Here is a 27,875-nt window from a genome sequence, read left to right as displayed (position 1 = left end):
AGCTTCCTCAGCAGCCAGGCCCTGGGCTAACAAGTGCTGCATTTCTTTATTCAGTCTGGAACCACCATCTTTCTTCTTCTCTTTTCACAGTCAAGGTGATTCTTTCTTGCTGGTGACACCCTCCCACCACTGCCTATTCAATATAAACCCAGTTATTTATTCTTTTGGCCTGTAATGCTCAACTCTTAACACTCATTTCTGCCATCAGGATTAAATGGAATGCCCTTGGGCCTGATGACAGAACACACACACTGATTCACTATGCCAACTCTTGGCACTTGTTTAGACAGTACTTACTGATTTTTCCTCAGCTCTCCTGCTTCATTGAGTTACAGTCAAGGTTGGCAGATACCAGGAATGTCACATGTAATAACTTCAATTTGAAAGCACTAGTATAGTGTCTCACTGGAGTTTGTGATGAATGTTCCAGGTTACAATTTCTATTTCACTAAGCACATCAGATTTCTCTGAAGAATGACAATAATCTTACTTATACAGCATGCTATGTATAACATTTCTTTTTTCTAAGCCTGGTATCTTGTTTGTTCTGTTCAAAAGATGGCACCATTTCATACATCTTCTAGGTCAATGTTTTTGTCTTAATTTTTTTAATTGACTTAATATCTTTTCTGCTTCCATTAACGTACACCACAATGCCATCACAAAGCAGAAATTGTATAATGCTTCAGTGTACAGCTATGACAAAGCTTCCTTTAAAAGCTTTTACCCATGGTGTGATTTATTTAATCCATTTTGTTCCACCATGAGCAGCACTGCACAAGGACACAGGAATGAAAGGTGACAGAATAGGAAAGCAGTCTTCATGTTGTTTACCACCATGGCAATAAATCTGTGAATAAGATCTAAAAGTAGTAGTAAAGCGAAAGGGATAGGCTGAGGAAACAGATGGTACCATTTCAGGTCATAAACATTAATTGACTGCATATTTTCAGTAAGCATAATGCTGCTATCTGTTTCAGCCCCCAAATAAAATAACAATATTTAAACTTTTCACGATTCACATATGTTGCATGCAACTGAAGCTAAGGGGATCAATGATGATGGCAGATCATTGTCTCAAACAAGATTAAGATAGTCCTGAAGGTCTTGAAAAATATGGGAGCACTTTTGACCAATATTCTTTATTTTAACACACTGGCATTATCTTAACCAAATAAAAGATAATAATTTGAACTTTCAAAAGGTAAAATTTCAGAATTAAAGTAAAGCCATACTATATAATGACAGAGTTCATTACAGTGTCTCAACACTTTTATTCTCCTTCTCAAGAGCCTGCTTATGATTTATCAATGACGGAATGTAGTAAAAGATTAGAGAATAGTTCATTTTGCAGTGTCCACATTCCAAATGTAATTTCAGTGTGATATGAGCTTAATTCAATATTTATTAATGGGAAAATGAATGACTCTTTATTCACATTGCTCACACATTGGGCCAAGTTTACAAGTTGCATTAAACCTTAGGTCACACAAGCCTAGCTTATTATGTTGTCCAAACCTAGGCTCACATTTTGTTGCCTCCACACAAACAATGAGTGGAAAATCTTGACTACCATGTGTGGTTTGCTTGTGGAAAACAAACATTAAGCCTGAGTTTGGAAAACATGACAAGCCAGACTCTGGCTTTTTTTAATCTGTGGTGCTGCAAAAGAAGGAGAGATGCATCTTGAAAACTTTTGAGAAGAATGCACCATTCAGCTGCTTATTGAAACTCAATCACTTGCATGCAACTGTTTGCCATGTCTATCTTACTCAGGAACACTTTGATTGTAAAATGCACTGTGTGTGTGAACATTTTCTAACCACTCAAGCCTCTAAAAAGTGCTGCTCTTTTCAGCACACTGTTTTAGCTTGTAGAAAATTCCAAGCATAAAACTAGTTGACTATCAAGGCAAAATTTGTGGCTTCTTTTTCAGGGCATGTTGTTACTTTCAAGTGTTCACAGTTATCCAACTGGCTGATTCTAAGGCTCTCCAAAAGCAAGTATTTGTCCTGCAGCATACTGCTTAGATGAAATAATACATCAGAAAGTCGGCTACGCTTATGTTAGTCCTAGTCTACAGAATTAGGGCAGACCAGTGCAAACATCAGTCATGAATTTCAGGTGCAGTAAATATAACTCTCCAACAGTGTGTTCATGCACATGCACAAATCTTTCTTGCTCCCCCTTCCACCCCTCAGGGAAGAACCTGCCTCTCATCATTAATGTGATTGCTACATCTTGGCCATAAAACAACATATTATTCAACTATATACAGTAGAGTATATACAGAACCTTATTAAAATGGTGGAAAGGGGGGTGGTTGTTAGTAGTAGCTCGGGATTGATGTGCTTTAGGGATCAAGACAGGACTTCAAATAACTATGCAGCTGGATTTATGAAGAGAAATTTATTGCAAAACAAAGCCTAGTAAATTTCCTCTGTGCCAAAAGCAGTCACATGCTTGAAGAAAACTACATGGGTCTAACATAAGAGTCAACAGTAGCTAGTTCAGCTAGAGAGAGGTTCCTGTTTCCTGGCACAATTACAAATACTCAAGCAGAGAGAGACTAGGGGTGAGATTTTTTTTCCCCCTCTGTAAGTAACTTAATGAATGAAGTACTAATTAACATTATGGCATTGATAAATGGAGAGAGAGATTAGGGATGTACTCGATAGTGAGGCCTTCCCAGATGGACTGTCAAAGCCACATTAATTCCTATCTCATTGGAGCATCTGCTTCTCCCATAATCCACTGCCCCTTGGTACGAAGAACACAAACTGTTGTGACTCAATTCGATTTATATCAATCTAATTTCTTTTAATCCAATTTGTATTCCAATCTACTACCTTCTAATCACTTAAATCTTCAGCCTCCATCTGGTAAATTTTCTCTCAAAATTAACTGAGCAGATGCCTCTACAATTGTCTTCCACAGTCAGGCTAATCATGGCCTAGCAGTGGCCTACAGAACGTTCTCAATAGGAACGTGACTTCCACTGTTGCCCTTCTTGTTACAAACATGGCGATGCATGAAGGCCATTTTGTCCATCACTAATTGGATATCTGCATAATATTTCTTCAGAACAATAACTGAAAGTTAACATGATAGCAGCTCATTTGAAATATGAAAGGGCGCAGCAATCCTTTCATATAAAAACATTGGAGGACATATGCCCAACTTTATATTGTTTGTATAACTAAACTAGTTTCTGATCAATATTGATCAGTGTCAGTAAATATTTCCCCTAAAAATTGGTCTTTTACACCAGTAGTTCCCAAATATTTTTAACCCCGCTTGAAAACTGCTGAGTGTATTGCCTGACCACTTAATGATTTTTCCGCCTGTTGTAGGAACTGCAATGTGCTCTGCTAGAGCTATATGATTTTTAACTGTATTCTTATTGCTACTCTCTCATTCCCTCTCCCCATCCCGTCTCTCACACACATTGTATTTTGCTTTATTGTGTTACAATTTGAATTCTATAGAATAAATTAAAATAGAAGAAACAAAAGAAGCAATAAAAATACAGTTAAAAATCAGCTATGTCCTCCTGGTCCTGATTAACCCACAGGTTCAGGGTAATCTGTCAAATTACTCCCTTTTCAAGGCAGTGAGAAATAAAATAGTTTAAAATTTTAGATGTTTGTATGTTACAATTAAAGTCTAAAATGATGGTAATAATGCCTCAAACTTTGGGTGAAAGTCTAAAACACAGAGCATGAATCCACATTCATGGTTCATCACATAACAGTCATTTTCAATATTTAGTAATATGCAACCTGCAGTAAGAAATTATTCCAGTAGAAAATCAATTGTATCAGTTATACAGGGAACTGGTAATCAAGTAATACACAGAAATGAATATTGTAAAAACAAATTGCAAAATATATTCGGGGACAAACACCTAACAAATGAGGGTTAGCTGCAAGGTTTTGGAGAAAACTATACTTAGGTTTGATTATATAAAGTTATGCATTTAAATAGAGAGCAGAATCAGGAAAAGCCAACCCAATCTTCAATATGTTTTACAATTTAGGCAATTATTATATAACTAGTGGACACATTATACCGCTATTCTGTCACACTGCTGTGATAAAACAGTACTTGAATAACCTAACAAATGTTCCATATCTTCTCTTATTCCAATATTGTACAAATAAGTTTTCAATTAAAAAAAAACTAATCTAATCACTTGTAACTTGATCCGATTTCTCTATACATATTACTGTATTATCAGTTGTATGTTCCCTAACATAAGTTCGATATTTCAAGTTCTTAGCTTTAAGGGGTGAACACTTTCTAACACACAGCAAAACTGTACATGTTTCCAAAGCGTCTCCCCGCAAAGTATCCCACCCAAAAAAATTTCTCCAGAGAGCTGCAGGTGAAAGGAAAGGGAAGTTCAGTTATGCAAATGGAAGTCTGCTGCATAAGCAGAACAGCAGCATTGACTACAACTCTATGACTTCATTTTCTGGTTCTTTCTGTAATACTGTGGAAACTTTCACTGCAATGCCACTGAATGTACATTGTTTTGCTCACATGGAAAAGAGCCATGCACAACATTCCACAAAGGGAGACACACACAAATGTGCTCCAATCCATGCAATCACAAAATCCATGCTGAATATTTCAGATTACTCAGCACTTCACATGATTCTGTGAGCATTTACATGTTCTTATCTCTCTTTTGCACAGTTGGAATAGTACACTTGCATCAAGCCCTTTCTTTTTATATAAAAAAAGAACACTTGCATCAAGCCCTTTCTTTTTATATAAAAAAAGAACACTTGCTTATCCTATGCATTTGAAAACTTATTTATGATTCACCATTTTCAAGCGCACAATAAATACAGTTTTTAACACATCATGCCCTTGTGGTAATGATAAATCCCTAAGATAATGTGCTGAAAGGAGAATAACATTTTTTTAAAGCAACTGAATGCCTGTTTTTTCTTCCTTCCTTCCTTCTTTCGCATTCAGAGTTGTCAAATGCTTGTGGGCTTTCCTCAATCACCACTTGCTCTGTGCGCCTGCAATGACAGGTGGTCTAGATTTTTCACTTAGAAAATCTGGTCACCCTATGTTTGTAACACCTCTCTACTTAGTGTCATCTGTGAATTTAATTAGCATGCAGTTTACCCACTTGTGGAGATTATTAATGAAGATGTTATATAAAACAGAGCCCAAACAAAATCCCTATATCAAACCAACTGACATCTTTCTCCAAATGTGTATATTGCTGCCTATCACTACCCTCTATTTATAGCTTTCCACCAGCTACTTATCAGTCCATGTGATAATGCACAATTTGCATTAATTATTCAAGTGTATTTGTGTGGTACATTGCATCAAGTTGTGAGAGGAACAATATCTAGCCTATTCATGCCCCTTTTAAAAAAAAATTACAGCCTAGCCTAACTGCTCAGATTTTGCCCCATTAAATCTTTCCCTTCTTGATTATTTATGCCCTCCTATTATTTTCCTCCAGAAAATGTAATGTCTTCAACCTCATTGCTGAGCAAGGGTATGAATACCCACATCACCACACCAGGTATTTGTAGTGAAACCACTCAGGAGGAATCTAGCAAAGAATGGTGGAATTGTTAGATAAATGGAGATGGGGATAGGTTTAATATACTTAACAGTTGTCCAAATGGATTTTGAAATGAAGCATGAGGAACAGAAGGCAATAGCTTAGGGGGAATGGAAAATAGATGCTTTTTTTACTCATTAAATGTGATAGTGCAGACCAGAGATAAAGGGTACCATTTTCCTCTTTCCCTATCACACTAGTATATATGGCTTAAATACTCACCTTCACCAAGGGTCACTTCACACATTACAATTTTTTTGACACAGATTCTCAGTGTTGGTAATGCACATCAGTACTCCAGTCTACATAGTCACTGTGTGTAAAACACTTCTCTCATACTTCACAGAATTATAAGAAATTTTATTTTTTCTCTTTGTTCTAAACTTGTAATGTGCAAAGCTACCCTCAAATTATACACGTCATAGAATTAAACTCATTCACCCCATATGTCCCAAGTCAATCAATGAAATTATCTGAGAGCAGTATTAGTGGTCTCCCAAGGACCAGAAGCATAATTCCTGACAATGAGGAGTCATGCCTTCAGCACAGCAGGGCCAACTCCTTCCCATTGGAAATCAGGCTGGCATCATCCCTACTTAGTTTCAGACAACAGGCTAAAATGCTGTTGTAATGTTTGAATTTCTGATGTTTTAATTGACATCGTAAGACCACCAATCCTGGCTGAACGACGCAGGCCACAAATTAGTTTAGTATCTGACCCTGCCAGGAGCAGTCAGAGCAGTCTGGCCTCCCAGCAGCAGGGATAGTGGCACTTACAAGGAGGGAAGGGCAGAAGGAAGCACTGGACTGGCTCCACCAATGTGCCCACAAGCACTGACTTCTCACACTTTACCCCTCCAAGTAAGCATCAGCAACTCCACTGCCAAGAGACAAGGCGTGCAGTGCTGCCCTCCTCAGTCCTGGATCCAATACTATCTGAAAATCTATGAGAGCTACAGTACTGTTCTGCATGCATATTCATAGTTAAAATAATTTAACATAATTTTGTTGGGTCTTCAGACTAATCTGCAGAGATATTGTAAACTACAACATTACAATTTTACAATTCTTTCTATTTTGCAGTAAGCTAGATCCAAGAACATATATGTACACACACCTGTCATCATATCTACATGGTCTATACACCTCTTGGATGCTGCCACTGCTAAAGAAACAGCCAGACAGTAATTTCAGAATGACAACCGAAAACATTAATGCACTGAAAAATAAAGAAAACTTTAAAAACTTCATATGCAGCAGTCCATTTTTCTTATCCTTTTTTTTTACGATGTCTTCATTAGTAATTCCTCTGTGTAAAGTTAATCCCTATTAGCTTTTTAGGGCTTAGCACAGCTTCCGTTCTTTATGCTTGCCAACATGTTCTACAGGTGATACTGTAGCTGCCAGTAAGGGATATGATTTTATTAAATCTTTGTGCCTATAAATGACTACAACAAAATTAAGTATAGCTGCCAGTTCAAACCAAAAAGTAGACTGTTTATATCTTATTTGTAACGCCAACATTAGCAGAAATTGTTGGTAACTTTGTAACAACTTAAATTTCCTTGCATGAAACTTTGTCCACAACACATTACAGTGGTACCTCGGGTTAAGTACTTAATTCATTCCGGAAGTCCGTTCTTAACCTGAGACTGTTCTTAACCTGAAGCACCACTTTAGCTAATGGGGCCTCCTGCTGTTGCTGCGCCACCGGCGCAAGATTTCTGTTCTCATCCTGAAGCAAAGTTCTTAACCCGAGGTACTATTTCTGGGTTAGCGGAGTCTGTAACCTGAAGCGTATGTAACCCAAGGTACCACTGTACCAGTATTTAAATAACATTGTGATAAGTGTTTGAGGCTTGACAGTGTCCCAGGGAGTAGCTCAGCTGAACAGATACTTTACAGATAATTTGCAGGCAGCTGTCTCATGCTTTGTTGCTCTCACCATCCACCCACCTAACCGATAAGAAATGATGAAAAGTTGTCACACAAACCAGCAAACTCTTTCACCTTTACTGGTATCTTACTGGCTTACTCCCAGGAAAGTAGAAGAATGGCTTCTGCATGCATAGATTCCACTTAGACCTCTGAGTGGGGAAGCAGATGCAACTGTTGAATAGTTTATTTAAATGTTAGGGTTCATTATTGTTTCACAGGGTGTGTACCACTTTAAAAGCAAGGGGGCATATCCTGACCTAGTTTTTTTACAGCTGTGTAGTAGTGTAGCAGGTGCTGATAAGTCACTGTAATTAGCTGTGTCAGCGATTGTGAATGGTATATTATGTGCACTATGTACCTTACTCTGCCCCCTGGTGGATGGGTGGGTGATGACTATAGACACTATGTAAGATGTATGTTAAAGGAGTTTTGTAATTAAACCTTGCAAATATCTCTCTGCGTCTCTTCAGTGATTCTATCTGTGTGGTCTACTCTGTACGCACTCTGTGGCATGTTTCAAATGCCCAATAGCAACTTGACTAGTAAATCAGTTAAACTACTCTTAAATTAGTTGGAAATATATTACATATATTATACAGAAGTTTATTTAATATTTTTATTAAATCTACTACTTTGCATTTTAAAGCCCTAGCTGCAGGGAGCCTGGTCAAGGCCCTCCGCTGCTGCAGGGAAGCGTGGCACACCCGCTGCCAGCGAGGGGAGGTACGACAAGCCCTTCTGCTGCTGTGGGGAAGCATGGCGCACCCTCCACCACCGCGGGGAGGTACCGCAAGACCCCTGCTGCCGTGGGGAGGCCCAGCAAGGCCCTCCGCTGCCACAGATATATATTTTGATACCTTGAAATATTGTGATATTTAGCTGGTGATATATCGTGATGTTGAAAATCAAGTATTGTCTAGCCCTACTCTGTACAAAGGTAGCAGGTGACTTTGAGAAAGTGAAGAATGTTCTTATTTAATCTATGTTCCTTATTACACTCCAACAGCAACATCTCAATGGATAACAGATATCTATATATTTTGAACAAATCAATTGAATCTTACTCAGACTTGATACAAAAACCCACCATCACTCCAGCAATGTTAAACAACGCATATATTTTAAAGGTTTTTAAGGTACAAGCAGTATACTACTCAACCACTATGCCTGAATACATTTTGCTAAAAAAGATTTATACAGTTATCCAGTCACCTCCCCACCCCAAATACTGTCCTGGCTGCGTGGAAGGGTCTTGTGTGAAACCACATGGATGAGGCAAGCAGAAAGAACTCCCTAGGCACAAGGAAAGAACTCCCTAGGCACATTTCCTGCTGCAAATGAAAGGGCAGCAGGATTCGCAAATGACCAATTTCAGTCACAACTGCATTTCATACACATATATGTCTACAAACTTTTAGTAGATTTGTGCATATACATCTAGTACTGTCTAGATATATAAACACTGTAAAACAACAAAACATAATTGCAGCCAGATACTGGAATAAGGAGCGAAGACACAAGGTGAACTAGGGCCACATTATATTATAGAAAAGAAAGAACTTATTCAGCTGCAACAGATGGACATTGATGGGGGTATTCTAATGCTCCATCAGCCAACTAAGGAAAATGTAACAGGGAAAGTTATCTCTCCCCAGAAAAAGGGTGATATGCATTATTTTCCTTTGAAGAAGTAATGATGACGCAAGGAGTGACAAGAACCAGATTGCCTCCTAGGAAAACCCACTGACATTATTGGAAAAAAATTCAACCTAGTCCTCAAATTCAACAAACAATAACAAATGCTGAACTAATTAATATGCATTTTATATTCTGAATTCTCACAAACATCAAATGCCCATGATTAAACCTTAATATAACTGTCACTGTTGCTTTTTAAAATGCTGGTGAAGATTTGAACTTTGAAGTTCAGTGAAAAGGCACTATCTAAAAGTGTTATTTCTTTTTATCTACCTTAACATATTAAAACAACTTCATATGAACACCTTTAGCATTATTTCTAATATGAGAAAAATGGATCATTAATACAGACAAACAAGGTTTTCTTCATAGACCTGCCAATGATCTTAACCCTGACCTGGAGAGACCATCTTCCTCAGCGATAAGCAATAGTTTCAATGCCAGCACTGTCCTAAGAGAATGCCAATTATGCCAAGTTTGCAAAAACAGATGTATGGTGATTTTTGAGATATAGACTGCTTTACGCCAGGGACAAAGCTAAACCCATTCATCTCAATTTACTTACAACCTAAGGTTTAATTTGAACTGTGGCCTTCAAGGTGAAAGGCCAGTTCTTTAATCTAATCATCTCCCCATGTGCATTATTTATAATAAACACAAACCTCTCTCTTCTGCATACAAAATCGTTCTTTCCTACAAAGTATATTTTCCCCTCTTTATAAAGCATAGATTTCATAGCAATCTTTTATATTATAAAATTAATTTTACTGCTGTTTACTAAGCACTTTAGCATTCTGTAAAGACAGGCTATCACTGAACAAAGAAAACCTAATCAATAGTATGCATAATGACAATTGACTGAAATTCCTCAAGATAGGCATCTACTGCTCGTTTACAAATAGTTTAATAATAATTGGCTTCATCAGATTAAAAAAGAAGCTCAGAAGCTTATTGAAGTTCAGGAGCTCAATGGCAGAAATGCAATATGGAAAAGCTCACAAATAAGGACATTTGAATTTTAAAAAGGGTAAGATTACTATAAGATTAGACTATTATCAAGTTGGTTTTGCCACAAGCTTCATAATAAGTCTGATGAACTTATTGAAAAAGAAAAAAAACCCAGAACACTGGAGAAGTTTTGAGTCAGAAAGTACCAGAGCGCTAGGATGTCTCCTTCATCGTGAAATGATTCAGCTGTCGATTTATGGCTGGCTACCTAACTTCTCTCATATACATGTTATTCATTGCACAGAAATATCAGAGCAGGTTACAACTCAAATTAACAATACAGTTACTAAAAACATCAATATTGGTACTATATGCTACTCAAAGTCTGAAAGAATATCCAAGTCTTCAGACGGCATCTAAAATTTAAGAGTAGGCATCAGCATTATCACAGGGGGTGCAATGTCAAAAACGGGCACTAGAAACAAGAAGGGTCTTCCCTGTCCCAATAAAGTCTTCCCAAATAGATCCTAATAAATGAGCTATTCTTTCAGGAATCCTGACCCCAAGGTGTATATGACTTCTTAAGCCATTAAAGGTAACTAAAGTGGGCTTGTAGGCAATCGGTGCAGTTTTGTATGTGGTAGGCCAGTCCAGAAAGCCAGAAAGCCATATCATTCTACACTAGCTGTAACTTCTAAACCAGCTTCAAGGACAACTCCACATGCAGTGCATTGTAGTAGTCCAATTTAGAAGTTACTAATGCATAGATCAATGTGAGAAGGTTCTCCCTGTCCAGGAAAAAACCCAGAGCTGGTAAAGGACACTCCTTGCAAGAGAGACCCCTTGAGCTTCCAATGACAATATTGGCTCTAGGAGTAACCCCAGACTATGCACCTGGTCTTAGATAGAGTACAATGCTGTCTAGAGCAGGAAACTCTCCAGTTCCCAGACCTGGGAAATACCTACATACAGGGTTTTCATCTTGTCAAGATTCAGTTTCAACTTGTTTGGCCTCATCCAGCCAACCACTACATCCAAGCACTGGTCCAAGACCTGCACAGCCTTAACTAATTCAATTGATACAGAGAAACAGAGCAGAGTATTGTCAGCATACTGGTAGTAATCAACATACTGTTGATACCTCACTCCAAATGTCCTAATGAATGATCCCAACCAATTCACATAGATGTTAAGAAGCAATGAGGGCAGAATAGAAGCCTGTGGCACCCCACAGCCTGAAAGCCTAGGGGTCAAGAAGGCATCATCCAGTAGTATTTTCTGGTAATGGCAGTGTATTCAGCAGTGGAACTAAAGCAATACTGTGCCCTCAATTCCAAATTCACAAGCAGGATACCATCGCAGATGGTAGTAAAAGCCATAGAGATATCAAGGAGAACTGATATTGTCACACCTTCCCATCCTCTCCTAATAGAGTTAACCCATCAAGCTAATACAGTTCTAAAACTATGCCTGAATCTGGACTACGAACAGGACTAGATAATGTATGTTCTCGAAAGACAAATTCCATGTTGGAGATCATTAGGAAAGAGATTGAAAAAGAAACTGCCAATATCAAAATGCTGTTATACAAATATGTGGTGAGACCACAGGTGAAATACTTGTAGCAGTTCTGGTTCCCTCACCTTAAAAAATATATTGTAGAGCTGGAAAAGTTTGAGAAAAATGAGCAGGAAGTTGGAAAAATTTCCCTAAGAAAAAAAGGTCATAGTTTAGTTTAGAAAAACGGTAAGGACAGCATGATAGAGATGCACAGTCATACCTTGGAAGTCGAAAGGAATTCGTTCCAGAAGTCCATTTGACTTCCAAAACATTCGAAAACCAAATCACAGCTTCTGATTGGCTGCAGGAAGCTCCTGCAGCCAATCAGAAGCTATGGAAGCCCCGTTGGATGTTCGGGTTCCAAAAGAACGTTCACAAAGTTGAACAATCACTTCTGGGTTTGAGGTGCTCGGGAGCCTAAACGTACAAGTTGCAGGATGTTCAACAACCAAGGTACGACTGTACTGTATAAGAATATGAATGGTGTGAAGAATGTGTTATGGAGAGTTTGGCAGATTCATAATAAGGAGACAATGCAGTTGCTTTAGCACAGATGTAATATGCTCCCATTTGCTCCCTTAATCAGATGGGCTACTACACTTTGAACTAACTGAATTTCAGGCCACTCTTATAGCTTGCTATGAATAACCTTGCAGATAACAAAATTCTGCATCCACATATTAACTTTTCATATGCTAGTTTAATGATCAGTATTAGGCAACTTAACTGTAATCTCTGAACTGCACTAAAAGGTAGTGCACAGCAAAATGTTTTCAATCTCCATAAGGCAGTGGATTGTTTGAGTACCTTGGATGGATGATGGACAACAAACAAGCTCAATCAGGCCTGTTCTGAATGTGGTTATGCTTCCCCAGAAAAATTGGTTTATAAACCAAACTCTGCTGCTTTATTCTCAGGTAGTGGATGTAGCTAAAAGGGCCTTTTTCAGCAAAGTATACCACTTTGTCTTTCCTGTACAGACTCATTACTGGACTATGGAATTTATGGTTGATACTGCCTGCCTTCCATTTGTGTTTTAGAGTATTATTTTTAAACTGCTATTTCTGTTTTCAAAATGCTGTGACATTCTAAACTTCTCCCGGTGCCACAGTTTGGATGGGAAATAGGAAACAAGTAATGTTTCTTAAAATCCTTAAATAAATGAAGTTTCAGTTGATAAAAGAAGGGGAAGGGAGTGAAAAGAGAAAAGCTTTAGAATAAAGCAGTTTGGGTGGGAAACAAGGGGAACTATTCACAGAAAACTAATGCCCTTTCCTATTCCATTTAAATCCACAATTGCAGTGCTATTATTTGCAACCAGAATCTAAGCTGAAAACTGGCAGAACCAGGCCTTTCTCCTTGTCCCTTCTTCTTGGTAAAAACAGAAGGTATTAATCACTCTGGTTTAAAGAAAGTTGACTAAAGCTATTCTTTAAGTCATGCACTGTCACTAATGTGGCCAATGAATAACTCTCTACACTTTTTTTTTGTTACTCTGAGTGGACTGTCAACCGCACATTTTCCCCTTTCCTTGAATGGCTTTTAAGAGATGATGAAAAGAAGCACTATCAGTAAAAACAAAAGTTTCAGGAAGAAAAAGTGGGAACAAAGTGGACATATTGGAGACAACTCGTGATTCATGGCTCATACTGTGCTATTTCTCTCTTCAACTCAATATGCTCTTTGGTTTCACTGAAGGATAAGAGGAGGCCAGACCATTGCACTTCTCCTAGCAACTAATATCACTTAGGAAAAAAAGGCATGTTGTCTGCTAAAATGGTAACAGAAGAATTTGGGGTCATACAAAGCTAGATACATGTTCCTAGTGCATTTGATCCTAAAAACTGATTGTCAAAATGTATTCAGGAAACAGCAAATGATTAGTCAAAATGATTAATTTTAACCAAATATATGTTTCAATATGTTAGACATTTTCTCTTTTGAGGAAGTACTCTGGCAATTTCCATTATTATGTTAAAATATTTTGCCCTGAATATTTCTACATATGTACACAAAAATGCAGGAGAATTTCAAAGAGTTTTAAAGCTAATCTAATTGTGCACAGGTTGTTTGGAAACAAAGTCTAAAAACACTTGGATTGTTTCTTCTGTGGGATGAATTTTTAAAAACTGGCTGATCTTATTAAATCCCTGTCATAATTTGGTACTCATAATGATAAAACAAGTTCACATGAAAGACCAAAGCAGAATAACTCTACAGTTCATATGCTCACTTTAATAGACACATATTGGCAGATTCCAACATTTTGAATTATTTTTTTCAAAATCCAGTTGGAGAACATACAGAAAGGGTAATTATGAAAAGACTGCAATTGTTGTCCACAATATTTCCCCAACATTAAAATCAATGGCAACATAAGTATTAGATAACTAAATTGTTAATAATATCCTGCAGATGCACAGAGAAAACTATCCTCTAAATATTGAACTGAAGAGGATGCAGAAATCAATTTCATCTACTTTTGCTTTGGCACTTACGCATGAAACCAGAAGCTCAAGGAAAAAATGCAGGTAGTTTTGAAACACATCAGTGTACAAGTGTACACTATTTATGGCATGTGATTGCACTGATCCTGCACGTGTCATGATCTGCACTGTCAAGGGCCTGTAATCATGGGACACCAATCTAGGGAAAAGGTGCTAGCACAAACACCCCAAGGAATAGTCTGGCTGAGAATGTACACGAGCAGAGCTTAGACTTAAATCATTATGTCTAAAACATGGAACATGTGATAGAGAGGTCTCAAAAGCAACCAATCTGGAAGCGGGTATAAAATCAGTTACTTGCATCTATTATTTTCACTTTATATTTAATTTGCACAAAGCAGTTTTCACACAGACATAGTGGCTCTTGAAAGATGAGACTCTTTGAAAACAAGTGAATGATTGCCTGAAGATCTATGATTATAGAGCAGATGTACCAGTAAAATATATCTCATAACTGGTTCTTGACTCTTGACACTTACACAGCAGCAGGAAAGCAGATCTGGTCCTTTCCATAAAGGTTTGCCTCCAGCCCACCAGAACAAGATGCTATCTGACACATGCTACGTGACATTTTAGTTTTAAAAGGTTAATTTCCTCCATGAAGTTTCTCCTGTAATCAATGACAAATGACTAAATAGTAGCGCACTACAGAGATTACTGTCTCTTGCTGCTGACCATTAATTCTTTGTCTCAATCGTTGGTAGCACAATTATGACAAGCAGTTCACTGGAAATCTACACATTTAGTGCCAGGTAAGCAGTTGTGTATACAATGCATGATTATTTTAACTCTTGTGTCAAACTGATAGAGCATTAGGTACATAGGACAAGTCATTAGCAGTGAGAGTTCACTAAGACTGTTTTTCATGCTCATACTTTTGATTTATACTGGCAACTGTTGAGTTGTTTATAAAATTCTTTTTAATATATGTTTTTGTGTGTTTGTATGTGTTTTATTTTGCCCCTGAGTAATTCCCCCCCCCCAAAAAAAAAAACACTGGACATACATACATACATACATACATACATAAATAAATAAATAAATAAATATATTTATTGCATTTATATCCCACCCTTTTTCTCCAAGGAGCTCAAGGTGGCATATCTCCCCTTCCTTGTTTAATCCCCACAATAACCATGTGAGGCAGTTTAGGCTGAGAGGCAGTGACTGAAGAACACCCAGTTGAGAGCTTCATGGCTGAGTAGGACTAAGTCTCCTGGGACTTAGTCTGACACTCTGATCCCTACACAACACAGTATCTCACTTATCACTACAGTATCTGCTAAAGTAGACAGAAAAGTTGCATTGAAAAGTACTGTAAATCTGTAGATCAGGGGTCAGCAAACTAAGGTCTGCACGCCGGATCTGGGCCAATTGCCTCTGCATCCCGCCTGCGAACGGTACTGCAATCGCTGCTTGAATCAGCGCGATTGCCTTCCCCCCCCCCAGGTGCCATTTCCACCCCTCCCTCCCTCCCTCACCTGCAGCATTGTTGTCTCCTCCCTCCTTCTTCCTGGCTTCTCCCTGCCCTGCAGAAGAAGAAGGAGGAGGCTGGGCTTTGATAGGAAGCCTTGCCATCTGCCCTTCTGCCTCTCCCCATAGCCGTGCTGCAGGCTGGAGTTTGGCACACCTGCTGGCCCCTGGCTCCCCGCCCGGGAAAGCTGGCCCAAAAAGGAGAGATGCCGCTCCTAACCGCAGGCAGAGCAGCAGAGGAGGTAGGCAGGGGAGGGGAGGGGTTGGGAGGAGAGAGAAGCCCCCTCCACCACGTGCGCATTCCAGCCCACCACTAGGTCTGGGGGACATTGAACCAGCCCCCTCCAAAAAAAATTTGCTGACCCCTGATGTAGATGTTCCCCTTGACCCAACACAAAATAGGTTTCCAGAAGTCACAATACAGATAAATCAACCTACAAAGCCCAATCCATATAGCTATCTAACTGCCAGTGTCAACCACCAAACTTTAGACTACTACAAAAAAGTCACTTCTTGCAACAAAATTCCCATGTACACCATCCTCAAGTCTCTCTCCTACACATGCTAAATGCAGTCATTAGCCTAAACTCTCTGGTCCACTTACCACTTATTCGAAAAGAACTAGTAATCTGAGGCAGACAATGGTACTCTGGAATCAGGTAATTCAGGTAACTAGCCTTATTATTATTTCCAGTTACAGATAGGTAGCCGTGTTGGTCTGCCATAGTCAAAACAAAAAAAATTCCTTCCAGTAGCACCTTAAAGACCAACTAAGTTAGTTCTTGGTATGAGCTTTCGTGTGCATGCACACTTCTTCAGATACACAGTGTGTGTCTTCAGTGTGTATCTGAAGAAGTGTGCATGCACACGAAAGCTCATACCAAGAACTAACTTAGTTGGTCTTTAAGGTGCTACTGGAAGGAATTTTTCTTCTTATTATTATTTATTATTATTATTATTATTATTATTATTATTATTATTATTATTATTATTTATACCCCACCCATCTGGCTGAGTTTTCCAAGCCACTCAGGGTGGCTCCCAACAAAATATTAAAAACACGATACAACATCAAACATTAAAAATTTCCCTAAGCAGGGCTGTCTTCAGATGTCTTCTAAAAGTCAGATAGTTGTTTATTTCCTTGACATCTGGTGGGAGGGTGTTCCATAGGGTGAGTGCCACTACCGAGAAGGCCCTCTGCATGGTTCCCTGTAACCTCACTTCTCACAGTAACGGAATCGCCAGAAGGCCCTTGGAGATGGACCTCAGTGTCCAGGCTGAACAATGGGGGTGGAGACACTCCTTCAGGTATACTGAGCCGAGGATGTCTAGGGCTTTAAAGGTCAGCACCAACACTTTCAATTGTGCTTGGAATCATACTGGAAGCCAATGTAGGTCTTTCAGGACTGGTGTTATATGGTCTCGGTGGCCACTCCCAGTCTGCAAAAGATGTGACCTTAACAAATTGGAGAACTAGACCTATGATTGCCCCCTTTAAAGAGCAGTGTGCAGAACAATTCTTTGCAACTGGGAAATTAATAGGGCTTTCATGTGAGAATTTGAAGACAGCTACTCAGTTTCACTTTCCTTTGGGGGGACAGTTTTAGTGTTATCAATCCATGGGAGGGCCTGTTCCAACAATATGGTTCCCTTATTACACTGGAAACCTATTTGCATATTACCCAAATACAGGGTAAAACAGAGTACAGACCTGGGCGAGGGAAGAGACCCATCTGGTGTCTTTTCATTGCAATATCATGCTCTTTTCCTGGAATGTTTACTACATCAGAATCATAGAATCACAGAGTTGGAAGGTACCCAAGGGTCATCTAGTCCAACCCCCTGCAATGCAGGAATCTCAGCTAAACACACAATCTCAGCTAAAGCATCCATTGCAAATGACCATCCAACCTCTGCTTAGAAACCTCCAATGGAGAGATTAGAAGAGCGATAAATAAATAAAAAAACAAATTCAGCCTAGACAAAATTAAAGCAAAAAGCAAAATGCCCTTCTTAGTAGCAACTTTTCAAAAAGAGAGAGAACGTATTATAATGTGTGTAGCACTTTAAGTCCAAATACTATTCCTTTGAGAGCCCTTTGTTTAGTCTATTTTAAGCACCTGATGCAAAGGGAACACACAAGTGCTAACATGTTTGCCACAGCTTCAGAGATGCAGCATCAAGTATGCTCTGCTCATAAAGAAGATTGAAAAACAGTCTCAAAGACCGTTTTCACCATTCCAATTCTGTACTTGATGGCTGTATTTACCACTTCCTTTAAAAGAACACAAAACTTTTCCTTTTTAACCTGAAGTAATAAAATTAGTACTTGTATTGCTAAGGGCTGCTTTGTACAGACTATTTATACAGTCGCTTGTGAAGTGCAGCACAAATTTGTGTTCGGGGGTTTTGGGGGGTTGTTTTTGTTTGTACAAGTATATCTTGTTGGTTCCCTGGCTTGTATTCTTTTAGCAAAATAAATATAAATGTCCCACTTAAGAATATGTACGTGATTTTCATGTTTATGTACGTGGGTTGGCTTTGAAACAGCTCGGATGGGTCATCTTGCCTGCACAAAAATGTTTCTCTCACAAAACACAGCTGCTTTTTCTGAGACATAGTTGCCCAATTTACTCTTAATTAGCCGTTTTCTAGCTGGGCTAATTGTATTCCAGGTAGTTGTAAAAATGGGTTAGGGAACAGAAGCAATGGCTCCAAAGGTTCATCTTCAGACCAGTGTCCCTAAGCAAATGCCCACTTGCCCAATACATGGCCCAGCTTTAAAAGCAGCATGAAGAACATAAGCTGTAAAAGTCAAGAGATATGGGATGTAGCTGTTTGTCAAACCTTAGAAGAAGTCTCACCCTCATTATATTGATGCCTTTGAAATACAAAAGGAACCATTATCATTAAGAGAACATTAGATATAAATATTGTTTGTAATGATTCCAAAAAAACCCCCATGAAACCTGAATTTCATCTAATGCTAGCTCACATGTATGTGTAATGGGATTTTTGCCTGAACAAATAGCATGTAGTGTTTAATTTTTGAAAAGTATGAACACCATCTGCTTCCCACAGAACAAAACAGAGATTCCCACAAACATGCAGAAACTAGCTCCAAAAGCTAGCCTGCTGGCAGGAAATCATGAATATAATTTCTAAATAGCCAGCCAACCAAGGCATTGGCATTTTTACATAATTGTTATAAGGGGTGGGAACCCAGGTGACAATCAAAGACACACTAGTCCTTCCAACAGCAGTAAGACAACAAAAGGCCTTATTTCAGACCAAAGAGGCAGAATGTGCACTGCTGAATACATCATATCTCTTATAATCATAGAGTTGGAAGCGACCCTGAGGAACATCTAGTCCAACTCCATAGTACCTCATTATTCGTTTGTAATGAATATTTGTACAGTGGTACCTCAGGTTACATACACTTCAGGTTACATACGCTTCAGGTTACAGACTCCGCTAACCAAGAAATATTACCTCGGGTTAAGAACTTTGCTTCAAGATGAGAACAGAAATCGTGCTCCTGCGGCGCGGCAGCAGCAGGAGGCCCCATTAGCTAAGGTGGTGCTTCAGGTTAAGAACAGTTTCAGTTTAAAAATGGACCTCTAGAACAAATTAAGTACTTAACCCGAGGTACCACTGTATAGCAATGTGGAATGTAAGAAATAGACAAAATGAATCAAGCTTGTGTTTGGAACTTTGTTTTTGTTATTTAAGCTAGTCAACTCAGTTGCAGGAAAAACCTGCACTCAAGTAAATGCTGCAACAAGTAATACAAATTATAATTATGATCAACATTGATCAACATGTTAAAACGACATACAGTACAATTTAGCATCACTGTACTTTGATCCTTGATGCATGTTTCCGCAACATTTCAAAGACTACACTTGCTAGATAGTAACTCCCACTGAGAAAAACTTTGAGGAGTTATTTGAAACTATGAATTGTGCCAACACTTATTTATGAAATAGTGTCCTAACACCCTGAATTGAATAAGATGTGAAGACACGAGAAATTTCAGTTGTGAAATTACTTTATCTATGTCCTAGTATTGTTTCTCAAGGTGTGCAGTACAACATCTTGCTAACGCGGACACACAATGGGCTGTGGAACTTTTTCAAGAGAGCCAGTGTGGTGTAGTGGTTAAGAGCGGTAGCTCGTAATCTGGGGAACCAGGTTTGCGTCTCCGCTCCTCCACATGCAGCTGCTGGGTGACCTTGGGCTAGTCACACTTCTCTGAAGTCTCTCAGCCCCACTCACCTCACAGAGTGTTTGTTATGGGGGAGGAAGGGAAAGGAGAATGTTAGCCGCTTTGAGACTCCTTAAAGGGAGCGAAAGGCAGGATATCAAATCCAAACTCCTCCTCTTCTTCTTCTTCAACTGCCCTTCATCTTTCTTTGATTACTCTACTGAGTAATGACTTTTGTAGTTTTTTGTAACATATGTTATCCTCCAGTAACCTTTGGGTGTTAAGAAATAAAGATGCAGAGTTGTCCATAGTGAGTTTTCAATGTACTGTATTATCCTAATATTTATATTTTATTGTGCAAAAGGCATTTATACTAGACAGAACAAAGTTTAGAATCCACTGTTTTATTGTGCCAGCATGTTCTAAGTTTGGCTGATATTCTGTCTATGATAAACACAAACCTGAACCAGAGAAAGTCTATTATACTCAAAGGGGATTTGCTGAAACAAGTGCATTTTGGATTGTTTACAGGACTATTCCACAGTTGTATCTGTGATTGTCTGTGATTTATCTTCCACTAAAGGCAAGAGGTTCGACAACAACTAGAAAACATTATATCAAACTTAATGTTCTTTTAGCACAATTGATCAGTGTGTGGTTGCTGTGAAAAAGGTAAATTCCATGTTAGGGATTGTTAGGAAAGGTACTGAAAATAAAGCTAAGAGTATAACACCTTTACAACAAATAGTGTGGCCACAGTTAGAATACTGTGTAGAGTTCTGGTTGTCATATCTCAAAAAGTATGTTGTAGATCTGTGAAAGGTCCAGGGGAAAAAATCAGCCAAAATGATCAGGTGGATAGACAGACTCCCTTAAGGGAAAGGGTTACAACATATGGGGATTTTAGTGTTGAAAAAAGTTGACAAGGGATGTGACAGAGGTTCATAATATTATGCACGATGTAAATAAACTGGATAGAGAAACTTGTTTTTCCTCCCTCTCTCATAATACTAGAATGTGGGGTCATCCAATCACAGCAGGAGAGATAGACAAAAATAAATACTTCCTTCCTAAATAAGTCCACTGGTCCCATCACCTCCTGACAAATAGAAGGGGAAGAAATGGAGGCAGTGAGAGATGTTACTTTCTTGGGCTCCATTATCACTGCAGATGGTGACAGCAGTCATGAAATTAAAAGACACCTGCTTCTTGGGAGAAAAGCAATGACAAACCTAGACAGCATCTTAAAAAGCAGAGACATCACCTTGCTGACAAAGGTCCATATAGTTAAAGCTATGGTTTTCCCAGTAGTGATGTATGGAAGTGGGAGCTGGACCATAAAGAAGACTGGTCACCAAAGAATTGATGCTTTTGAATTATGGTGATGAAGGAGACTCTTGAGAGTCCCATAGACTGCAAGATGATCAATCTTATCCATTCTTAAGGAAATCAGCCCTGAGTACTCACTAGAAGGTCACATTCTGAAGATGAGGCTCTAATACTTTGGGCCACCACATGAGAAGAGAAGACTCCCAGGAAAAGACCTTGATGTTGGAAAAGATTGAAGGCACAAGGAGAATGGGACAACAGAGGAAGAGATGGTTGGACAGTGTTCTCAAAGCTACTAACATGAGTTTGACCAAACTGCAGGAGGCAGTGGAAGGCAGAAGTGTTTGGTGTGCTCTGGTCCACGGCATCACGACTAAACACCTCCTAAATAAGTGCTTCCTACCACAAGATGTGGTGATTACCACCAATCTGGATACCTTTAAAGGTGGATTAGACAAATTCTTGAAGAATAGGTCCATGAATAGCTACCAGTCCCAATGCCTCTGAATACTAAGGAACAGTGGGAAAGGGCTAATGACCTCACCTTTCTGGTTGGACACTGTGAGAAACAGGCTGCTGGACTAAATGGCATTATGTCTGATCCAGAGGCCCACCCTTCTTACAAAATAGTCAAAGAAAGAAATTAATTGCTTAATTACTTTTTCAACCATTCCTCAGCTGGATGTGCGATATGACAAGAGCCCTTTTTAACTTTCAGAAATGGTAAAAAGACTGGTATCAAGGTAGAATGCTGGGAAGATTGGAATTACAGTTATCCCTAAATAGATGGCAAAGGATGTGATCTGAACGGCCATAAATCCACGTTCACAACACAAATGGCACATTTTGTCCCATTTTCATCGAACTCTAAAATTTCATGATAGAGTGGTACCTTGGGTTAAGTACTTAATTCGTTCTGGAGGTCCGTTCTTAACCTGAAACTGTTCTTAACCTGAAGCACCACTTTAGCTAATGGGGCCTCCTGCTGCCACCGTACCGCCGGAGCACGATTTATTTTCTTATCCTGAAGCAAAGTTCTTAACCCAAGGTACTATTTCTGGGTTAGCAGAGTCTGTAACCTGAAGCGTATGTAACCTGAGGTACCACTGTACTAAGAAGGCACAAGAACTAAGACAATTCACCATCTGAATCTGCATCATACCACCATGTAATATCACCTGTAGGCCACTCATGTTTCTCTGGGTACTCAGAGATAGGCATGGAGTATATCTTCCTGACATTATATCTCAAAAACACATGGTTTGCTTTTCTCTGACTGCATTCATACCCAAAAGATACAAAAATCATAATGATGTAAAGGGAGAGCTCTCAGAAGCTCAAAGCCTTAGCTTGTGAGTGAGGGATGACCTATTTTTAAGGAGGGGGGGGGGGAAACCAGCTGGTTTGAGTTTCAACAAAGGGTCTTTCTTCCTCAGTTATGCTTTCTTCATGCTTACTGTTTTATTCATAATACAGGGGAAAAAAACATATGTTAAAGCAGTTTAGGATCATTTCACATATTATACTCAGTGGGAAAGATAGCTTAGTATGTATGGTGGGCAAACCATGATGGACTCAGGTTTGCTACTGAGTGTACCTTTGGCAGCCTCCCTCATATGTATTATACATGCCTGCAAACATGTGATATTAGCATTTTCCAATATTTTAAGAAAAGGGTAACAAGTGAAGCTGCCTTTAATGGCATCCTGTTCGTGTTATGGGGCAACTTTCATTTCTGTGTTTCTGGGAAGATAGGGACATCAGTAAGCTAATGTAAAATACAATAGGCTTCCAAGATACAGATCTACATTTTATGTTTCAGAACTATATGTAGATATGAATATGTTTCAGAAGAACAGCAACAACTATTGACTGCAATTCTATGTACAGGATTGTATCTACTGAGATTATCATAGTCTAGTCAAACCTTCCCATAAAGTGCTTTTCACAGATTTTGATTAAGTCCATATTTGTCAAAGATGGACCAATAAGTTTGCTCATAGACCTACCTTGTAAAAGAATGGTGTTTTTTTTTTAAGGTTCAAGTTGTGTTCTCCATGGAAGAAAACTTGAATAAATTATGCCTTGCTCCTGTCCTTCTAGCAAGCTGGTTAATTGCATTTGTTTCCTATATCTCCAAACAGCCTGGTACATTAATTACATTCTGTAACACCAGGCTCCTGTGATTCACTCTGTCACTTCCACTGAGCACTTTAATTGTATTCCTTCTAGCTACCTACAATTTTAAACACTGGCTAATAACTACATTTCTGCAGCCTGATTCTTTCAGGTTTTATGTACATTTCCAACGTGACTTATGTGAACCACAATGCTTTGTAAAAGAAAATAAAAAAAAATAAAAATTGAAAGTGCAGGGCACATTACGTGATACACTCATTATACAACTTGTGAACCAATACTTACATATCCTCAATTCCCAGCTTTTAGCAAGGTTCTCTGTTGCCTCCTGTGTTGCTAAGGGTGTGGTGGGAGGGAGAGAGGGAGGGATGGGTAGCACACAACTGTATGCAATAATTGTAGGTAATACAATATCACTCTCTGTTTACAAGAGTGGCCTCTCGTTGATATGGATACCAGGCTTTTAGCACCAGCTTCCTGCTGGAACTAAGTTTAGTCCCAGATCCTGCCCATATCCAGCATCAAAGAGTAAATTAAGCTAGAGTCCAAACCCCGCCCCCCAAAGACACCTCTGTAAAAATATAATGCCAAACCTCCAAATTAAGACAATAGCCAAAGAGATCAGGTACCAAATCAAGCCTCCCCACCACCAATGCTCACATAAAGACTCAGCATGACTGTCCATGTAAACAGTTTGTGCGCCCAAAATACTATGATGTATGTTGCACATTTGAGGTAAAACACATACAGTATATATGTATTCATAGCCATTGGTGTCTCTACTCTGTTAAAATTATACCTTCTAACCATAGGCAGTACAAACATCGTTCCTTTGATTTTTCTCAATTTCCTTCATTTCAAACACTGAAATCAACAGTGTTCTTAGCTCTTAAATATCAACATGAAATTCCCTGCAACATGCTTCTAGGTTAAACGACGAGGTCTTGGTTTTACTTTAGGTAGGGCTAAGCAAGCTGAACAAAAGACAAACCCCTGTAAAAGGGAGACTGCCTTTACAGAAGGGGAGACACCTACAGCACCTGTTCAAATTCCCCATTGTCTTTAAACAGTGGAAGCCTAGCTTCTCCCTGTGGCAGAAGCTGGCTGTGAGATTCTGCTGTACTGGGAGGCTTCCACAGACACGACCCTCTTTCACACTCCCTACTTTGTATACTTTCCACCTGACACATCTCACAGGCATAGTTATTTCACACCTTTTAGCGCATTCCACACATTACTGCATTTTTCTGCGTGCATTGCTTACAAATGGAGCAGCGAGAACCTCACGGTAGTAAATTTCCCATTCACCTCTCTTGAATCAGAAGCACAATTACCCCATTTAATCAGTCGATTTTCCACCTAAAAAGTTCAGCATGGGGTAAAAATAGAAGCAACAGAAATCTGTTGGTGCGTCGAGATTTACCAGTGCAGCTGATTTCAATCTCTCTCTCTCTCTCTCTCTCTCTCTCTCTCTCTCTCTCTCTCACACACACACACACACACACACACACACTTTACAGCTTATGTGAACTATTTTCCTACTAAGTTAGAAAAGAAGATTTGCTTTATTAATAGCATGTTCATATCCATCCCTTCCTTCCATCGTTCCATAACCCATGCACATTATACAGGATTTCGAGCCCCAAAATCCAAGTGTGCTCTGCTCCAAATAAATGACAGTAAAACATAACACTTTAACTTACCATCAACTTGAAAAGAGACAAATCCAAGCAGCAGGAGTGGCGTCAGCAGCCCCATTTTAACATATTCAAAGGCAATCCAATTCCAGGGAGAGAGAGAAAAAAATAGAGGGGGGAGGGGAATAGTCCCAAAAGTTGAGATTCTCCTACAACCTAAGGATACGTGGAAGGAGCCCGGAGAGCAGCGACGAGAAAGAGGCTTGAATGGGACACTTTGAGCTCCATGCAGATTAGCAGCGCGAGGGGGAGAGCGAGGGAGGAAGAGGGGGCACCGCTCCCGGCTCGGCGCGCTGGCTCCGCTTCCGAAATTCCCACCAATCCAGCGGAGGCAGAGGAATTGTTCAAGTGTGGCTAAGACTCTCCATTGCAATCCAGAGCCCGGGGATTTCTTCGGCAGACGAGAGAGACTTTGAAAGCAGATACGTTTCCTAGAAAGTGCGTCCCCTCCCGCCGCCACCACCTCGCTCAAAGTTCTCGGCGCTCTGAGGAAAAGGCGGGGAAGGAGGGAGCGAAATCATGGGCTTGGCTTAACTCTCCTGCTTCTCATTTTCTTCCTCTTCCAACCCCCCCCCCCACCTCCTCAAAATCACTTCAAGCTGCGGAGTTGCTTCCCTTAACTTCCATAAGAGGGACGCCTGAGCAACATCTTGGCGCGCGAGCTGCTTAAACACCCCTCCCTCCTTCCCTCTCCACAGCACCCCCTCAAAAAAAATTAAAAATTATAAAAAGGCAACCCAGCCACCCCTACCCTCAGCGCGGGGATAAACTGCTTGAGGAGAATAAACTCCCAACGTGCCGCTGGGGCTGGAGGAAAGAGCGAGTGGCGGTGGGCACGGTTGTTGCTGCTGGCTGAGGCGGCCGCCGCTGCCGTGTAAACGCGCGCGGCGGTGGGCGGGGGGGGGAAGGTGTCGCTCCCACTATGGAAGGAGTCGAGCGAGGCGGGAAGCGGCAGGCGCGGCGGGGTGTGCGCGCGCGCGCCAGGGAGAGGAGGGGAGAGAGCTCAGCACCCTCCTGCTGGAGCTCGCCCGGGCGGCCTCCCCACAGCCTGGGCTCGTTCTGCTCGTTCTGTTGCTGCTCTTTCGTAGAGCAAACACGGAGGGGGGGGGAGGAGAGCCGGAATTGGAAGAGCTGGGGTGTGGATTAAAGCACTGTAAAACACCACACCCACTCTCATGTTCCCCTCAGGGATCGCGGTGGGAGGGGGGGAGAGAGACAGACACACATAATGTCAAGCAACTGAAGGATTGAAGAGAAGAAGGGGGGGGCACAGAGCAGCGCTGCTTCTCTGCCCCCCCCCCGCCCATCCCATTTCTCTCCCAAACCCCCTTTTCCCTCTTTACTGTTGGCTATAGGTAACATTAACATGATTGCTTCTCACTGCTTCTCATTTAATGGGCAGGTAATTTTCTCGACGAGCGATTTCATGGAAGTCTCTTCCCTAATTATTCAGTCTTCCTCGCCTCTTCTCTGTCTCTCTGTCACAGGGAGGCCTTTGAAAGAAGACGGCAGTTTCAACCTCTTCTTCTCACTTAGCTTTCATGTGCTGGTACTTACTAAAAAAGGGAGGTACAGGAAGGCGATCATGTTGCCTAATTCCAGGTGTGTAGTGATACGCAGCTGCTGCTTAGTATGGAAAGAACTATGACATTCTGCACATGTTCAAAGACCCCTTCTCCCGGATTATGGCGTAATATTTGTAGTTGCTTAAAGCCCGCCCAGCCACTCAGGAGGGCCACAGATGGCTAACAAAAAAAGGTACCAACTCCTTTTAAAAGGAAAATGCAGGCAAGTCAGCATTGCCTTATGCAAATACAAGTTACAGTGGTACCTCGAGTTACAAACGCTTCAGGTTACAAACGCTTCAGGTTACAAACTCCGCTAACCTAGAAGAGTTACCTCGAGTTGAGAACTTTGCCCCAGGATGAGAACAGAAATCATGTGCCAGCAGCGCAGCGGCAGCAAGAGGCCCCATTAGCGAAAGCACGCCTCTAGTTAAGAACAGTTTCAGGTTAAGAACGGACCTCTGGAACGGAATTAGGTTCATAACTAGAGGTACCGCTGTATACTTCTTTACTCACACAAATTCCAGTATATATAGTCAGACCTACTCGTGTATATAGTCCAGTGTATACACTGTATAGTACAGTTGCAGTTAGATTCCACAATTCTGCCGCAAGCTGGGCTCTGTATATTATATGACGGGTGTACAACCAATTTATGCAACCCTCCTTCCAGTATAAACATGCCACATTGTGACTGCCTGGAACATGTTTATACATGCAGATGCCCTATACCATATATGTGCACAGATCATATGCAAGATTAAGGCCACAATTCTATGCATCTTTTTATGGGGAATAAGGCTCACTGAACACAGTGAGTCTTCCAAGTAAGCATGAGTTAGGACTGAGCTATCAGCTCAGTTCTTATTTGCACTGCCCTTGTGCATTGTGGCTTTCAAAATTGGGTTGACTTATTTATGTATACATATACACAGGTTATATGTATGTACTTATCAACATTGGGATTTTGTAGGATAGCACTGTGGTAAGGGGGGAAGCCCCCCCCCCAATGTAATTTCTGTTCCAGGATGACCACCCTATCCCATCTTGCTACCTGACAGAACTTATGGTGAGGTCTTGTAAAAACAAAACATCATATTCCCAAACTAGTTTGAAATGTGCATTCTACCAAGAATGTAAATTGAGCAGAATTCTAGTTTCTGCATCTGTGAAAGCAATGATGTGATCAACTCTGCACATTCAGAAGAG

At 40.1% G+C, this 27,875-nt stretch overlaps 1 protein-coding gene across 29 annotated transcripts in view; it reads right to left on the bottom strand.

The window, feature by feature from the left end:
• ROBO2 (roundabout guidance receptor 2) overlaps positions 1 to 27,875 on the bottom strand; it is an 800,601-nt gene that overhangs the window by 411,161 nt on the left and 361,565 nt on the right. For 3 of the 29 annotated variants that reach the window (XM_083735930.1, XM_083735913.1, XM_083735921.1), the window contains exon 1: positions 25,108 to 26,159. The exons of 23 other annotated variants lie outside the window; for them this stretch is intronic. In XM_083735930.1, the coding sequence (XP_083592056.1) occupies positions 25,108 to 25,162 (55 nt within the window). In that variant the 5' untranslated portion in view covers positions 25,163 to 26,159. Of the gene's footprint in view, positions 1 to 25,107; positions 26,160 to 27,875 lie in introns of those variants that run through there. 3 more of the 29 variants (XM_083735931.1, XM_083735932.1, XM_083735922.1) reach the window with 3 other exon arrangements.

This window comes from Podarcis gaigeae (genome assembly GCF_964106915.1).
Source record: "Podarcis gaigeae genome assembly, chromosome: 4".
Classification (NCBI taxonomy): Eukaryota; Metazoa; Chordata; class Lepidosauria; order Squamata; family Lacertidae; genus Podarcis; species Podarcis gaigeae.
This window is presented reverse-complemented; position numbering and strand designations above follow the sequence as displayed.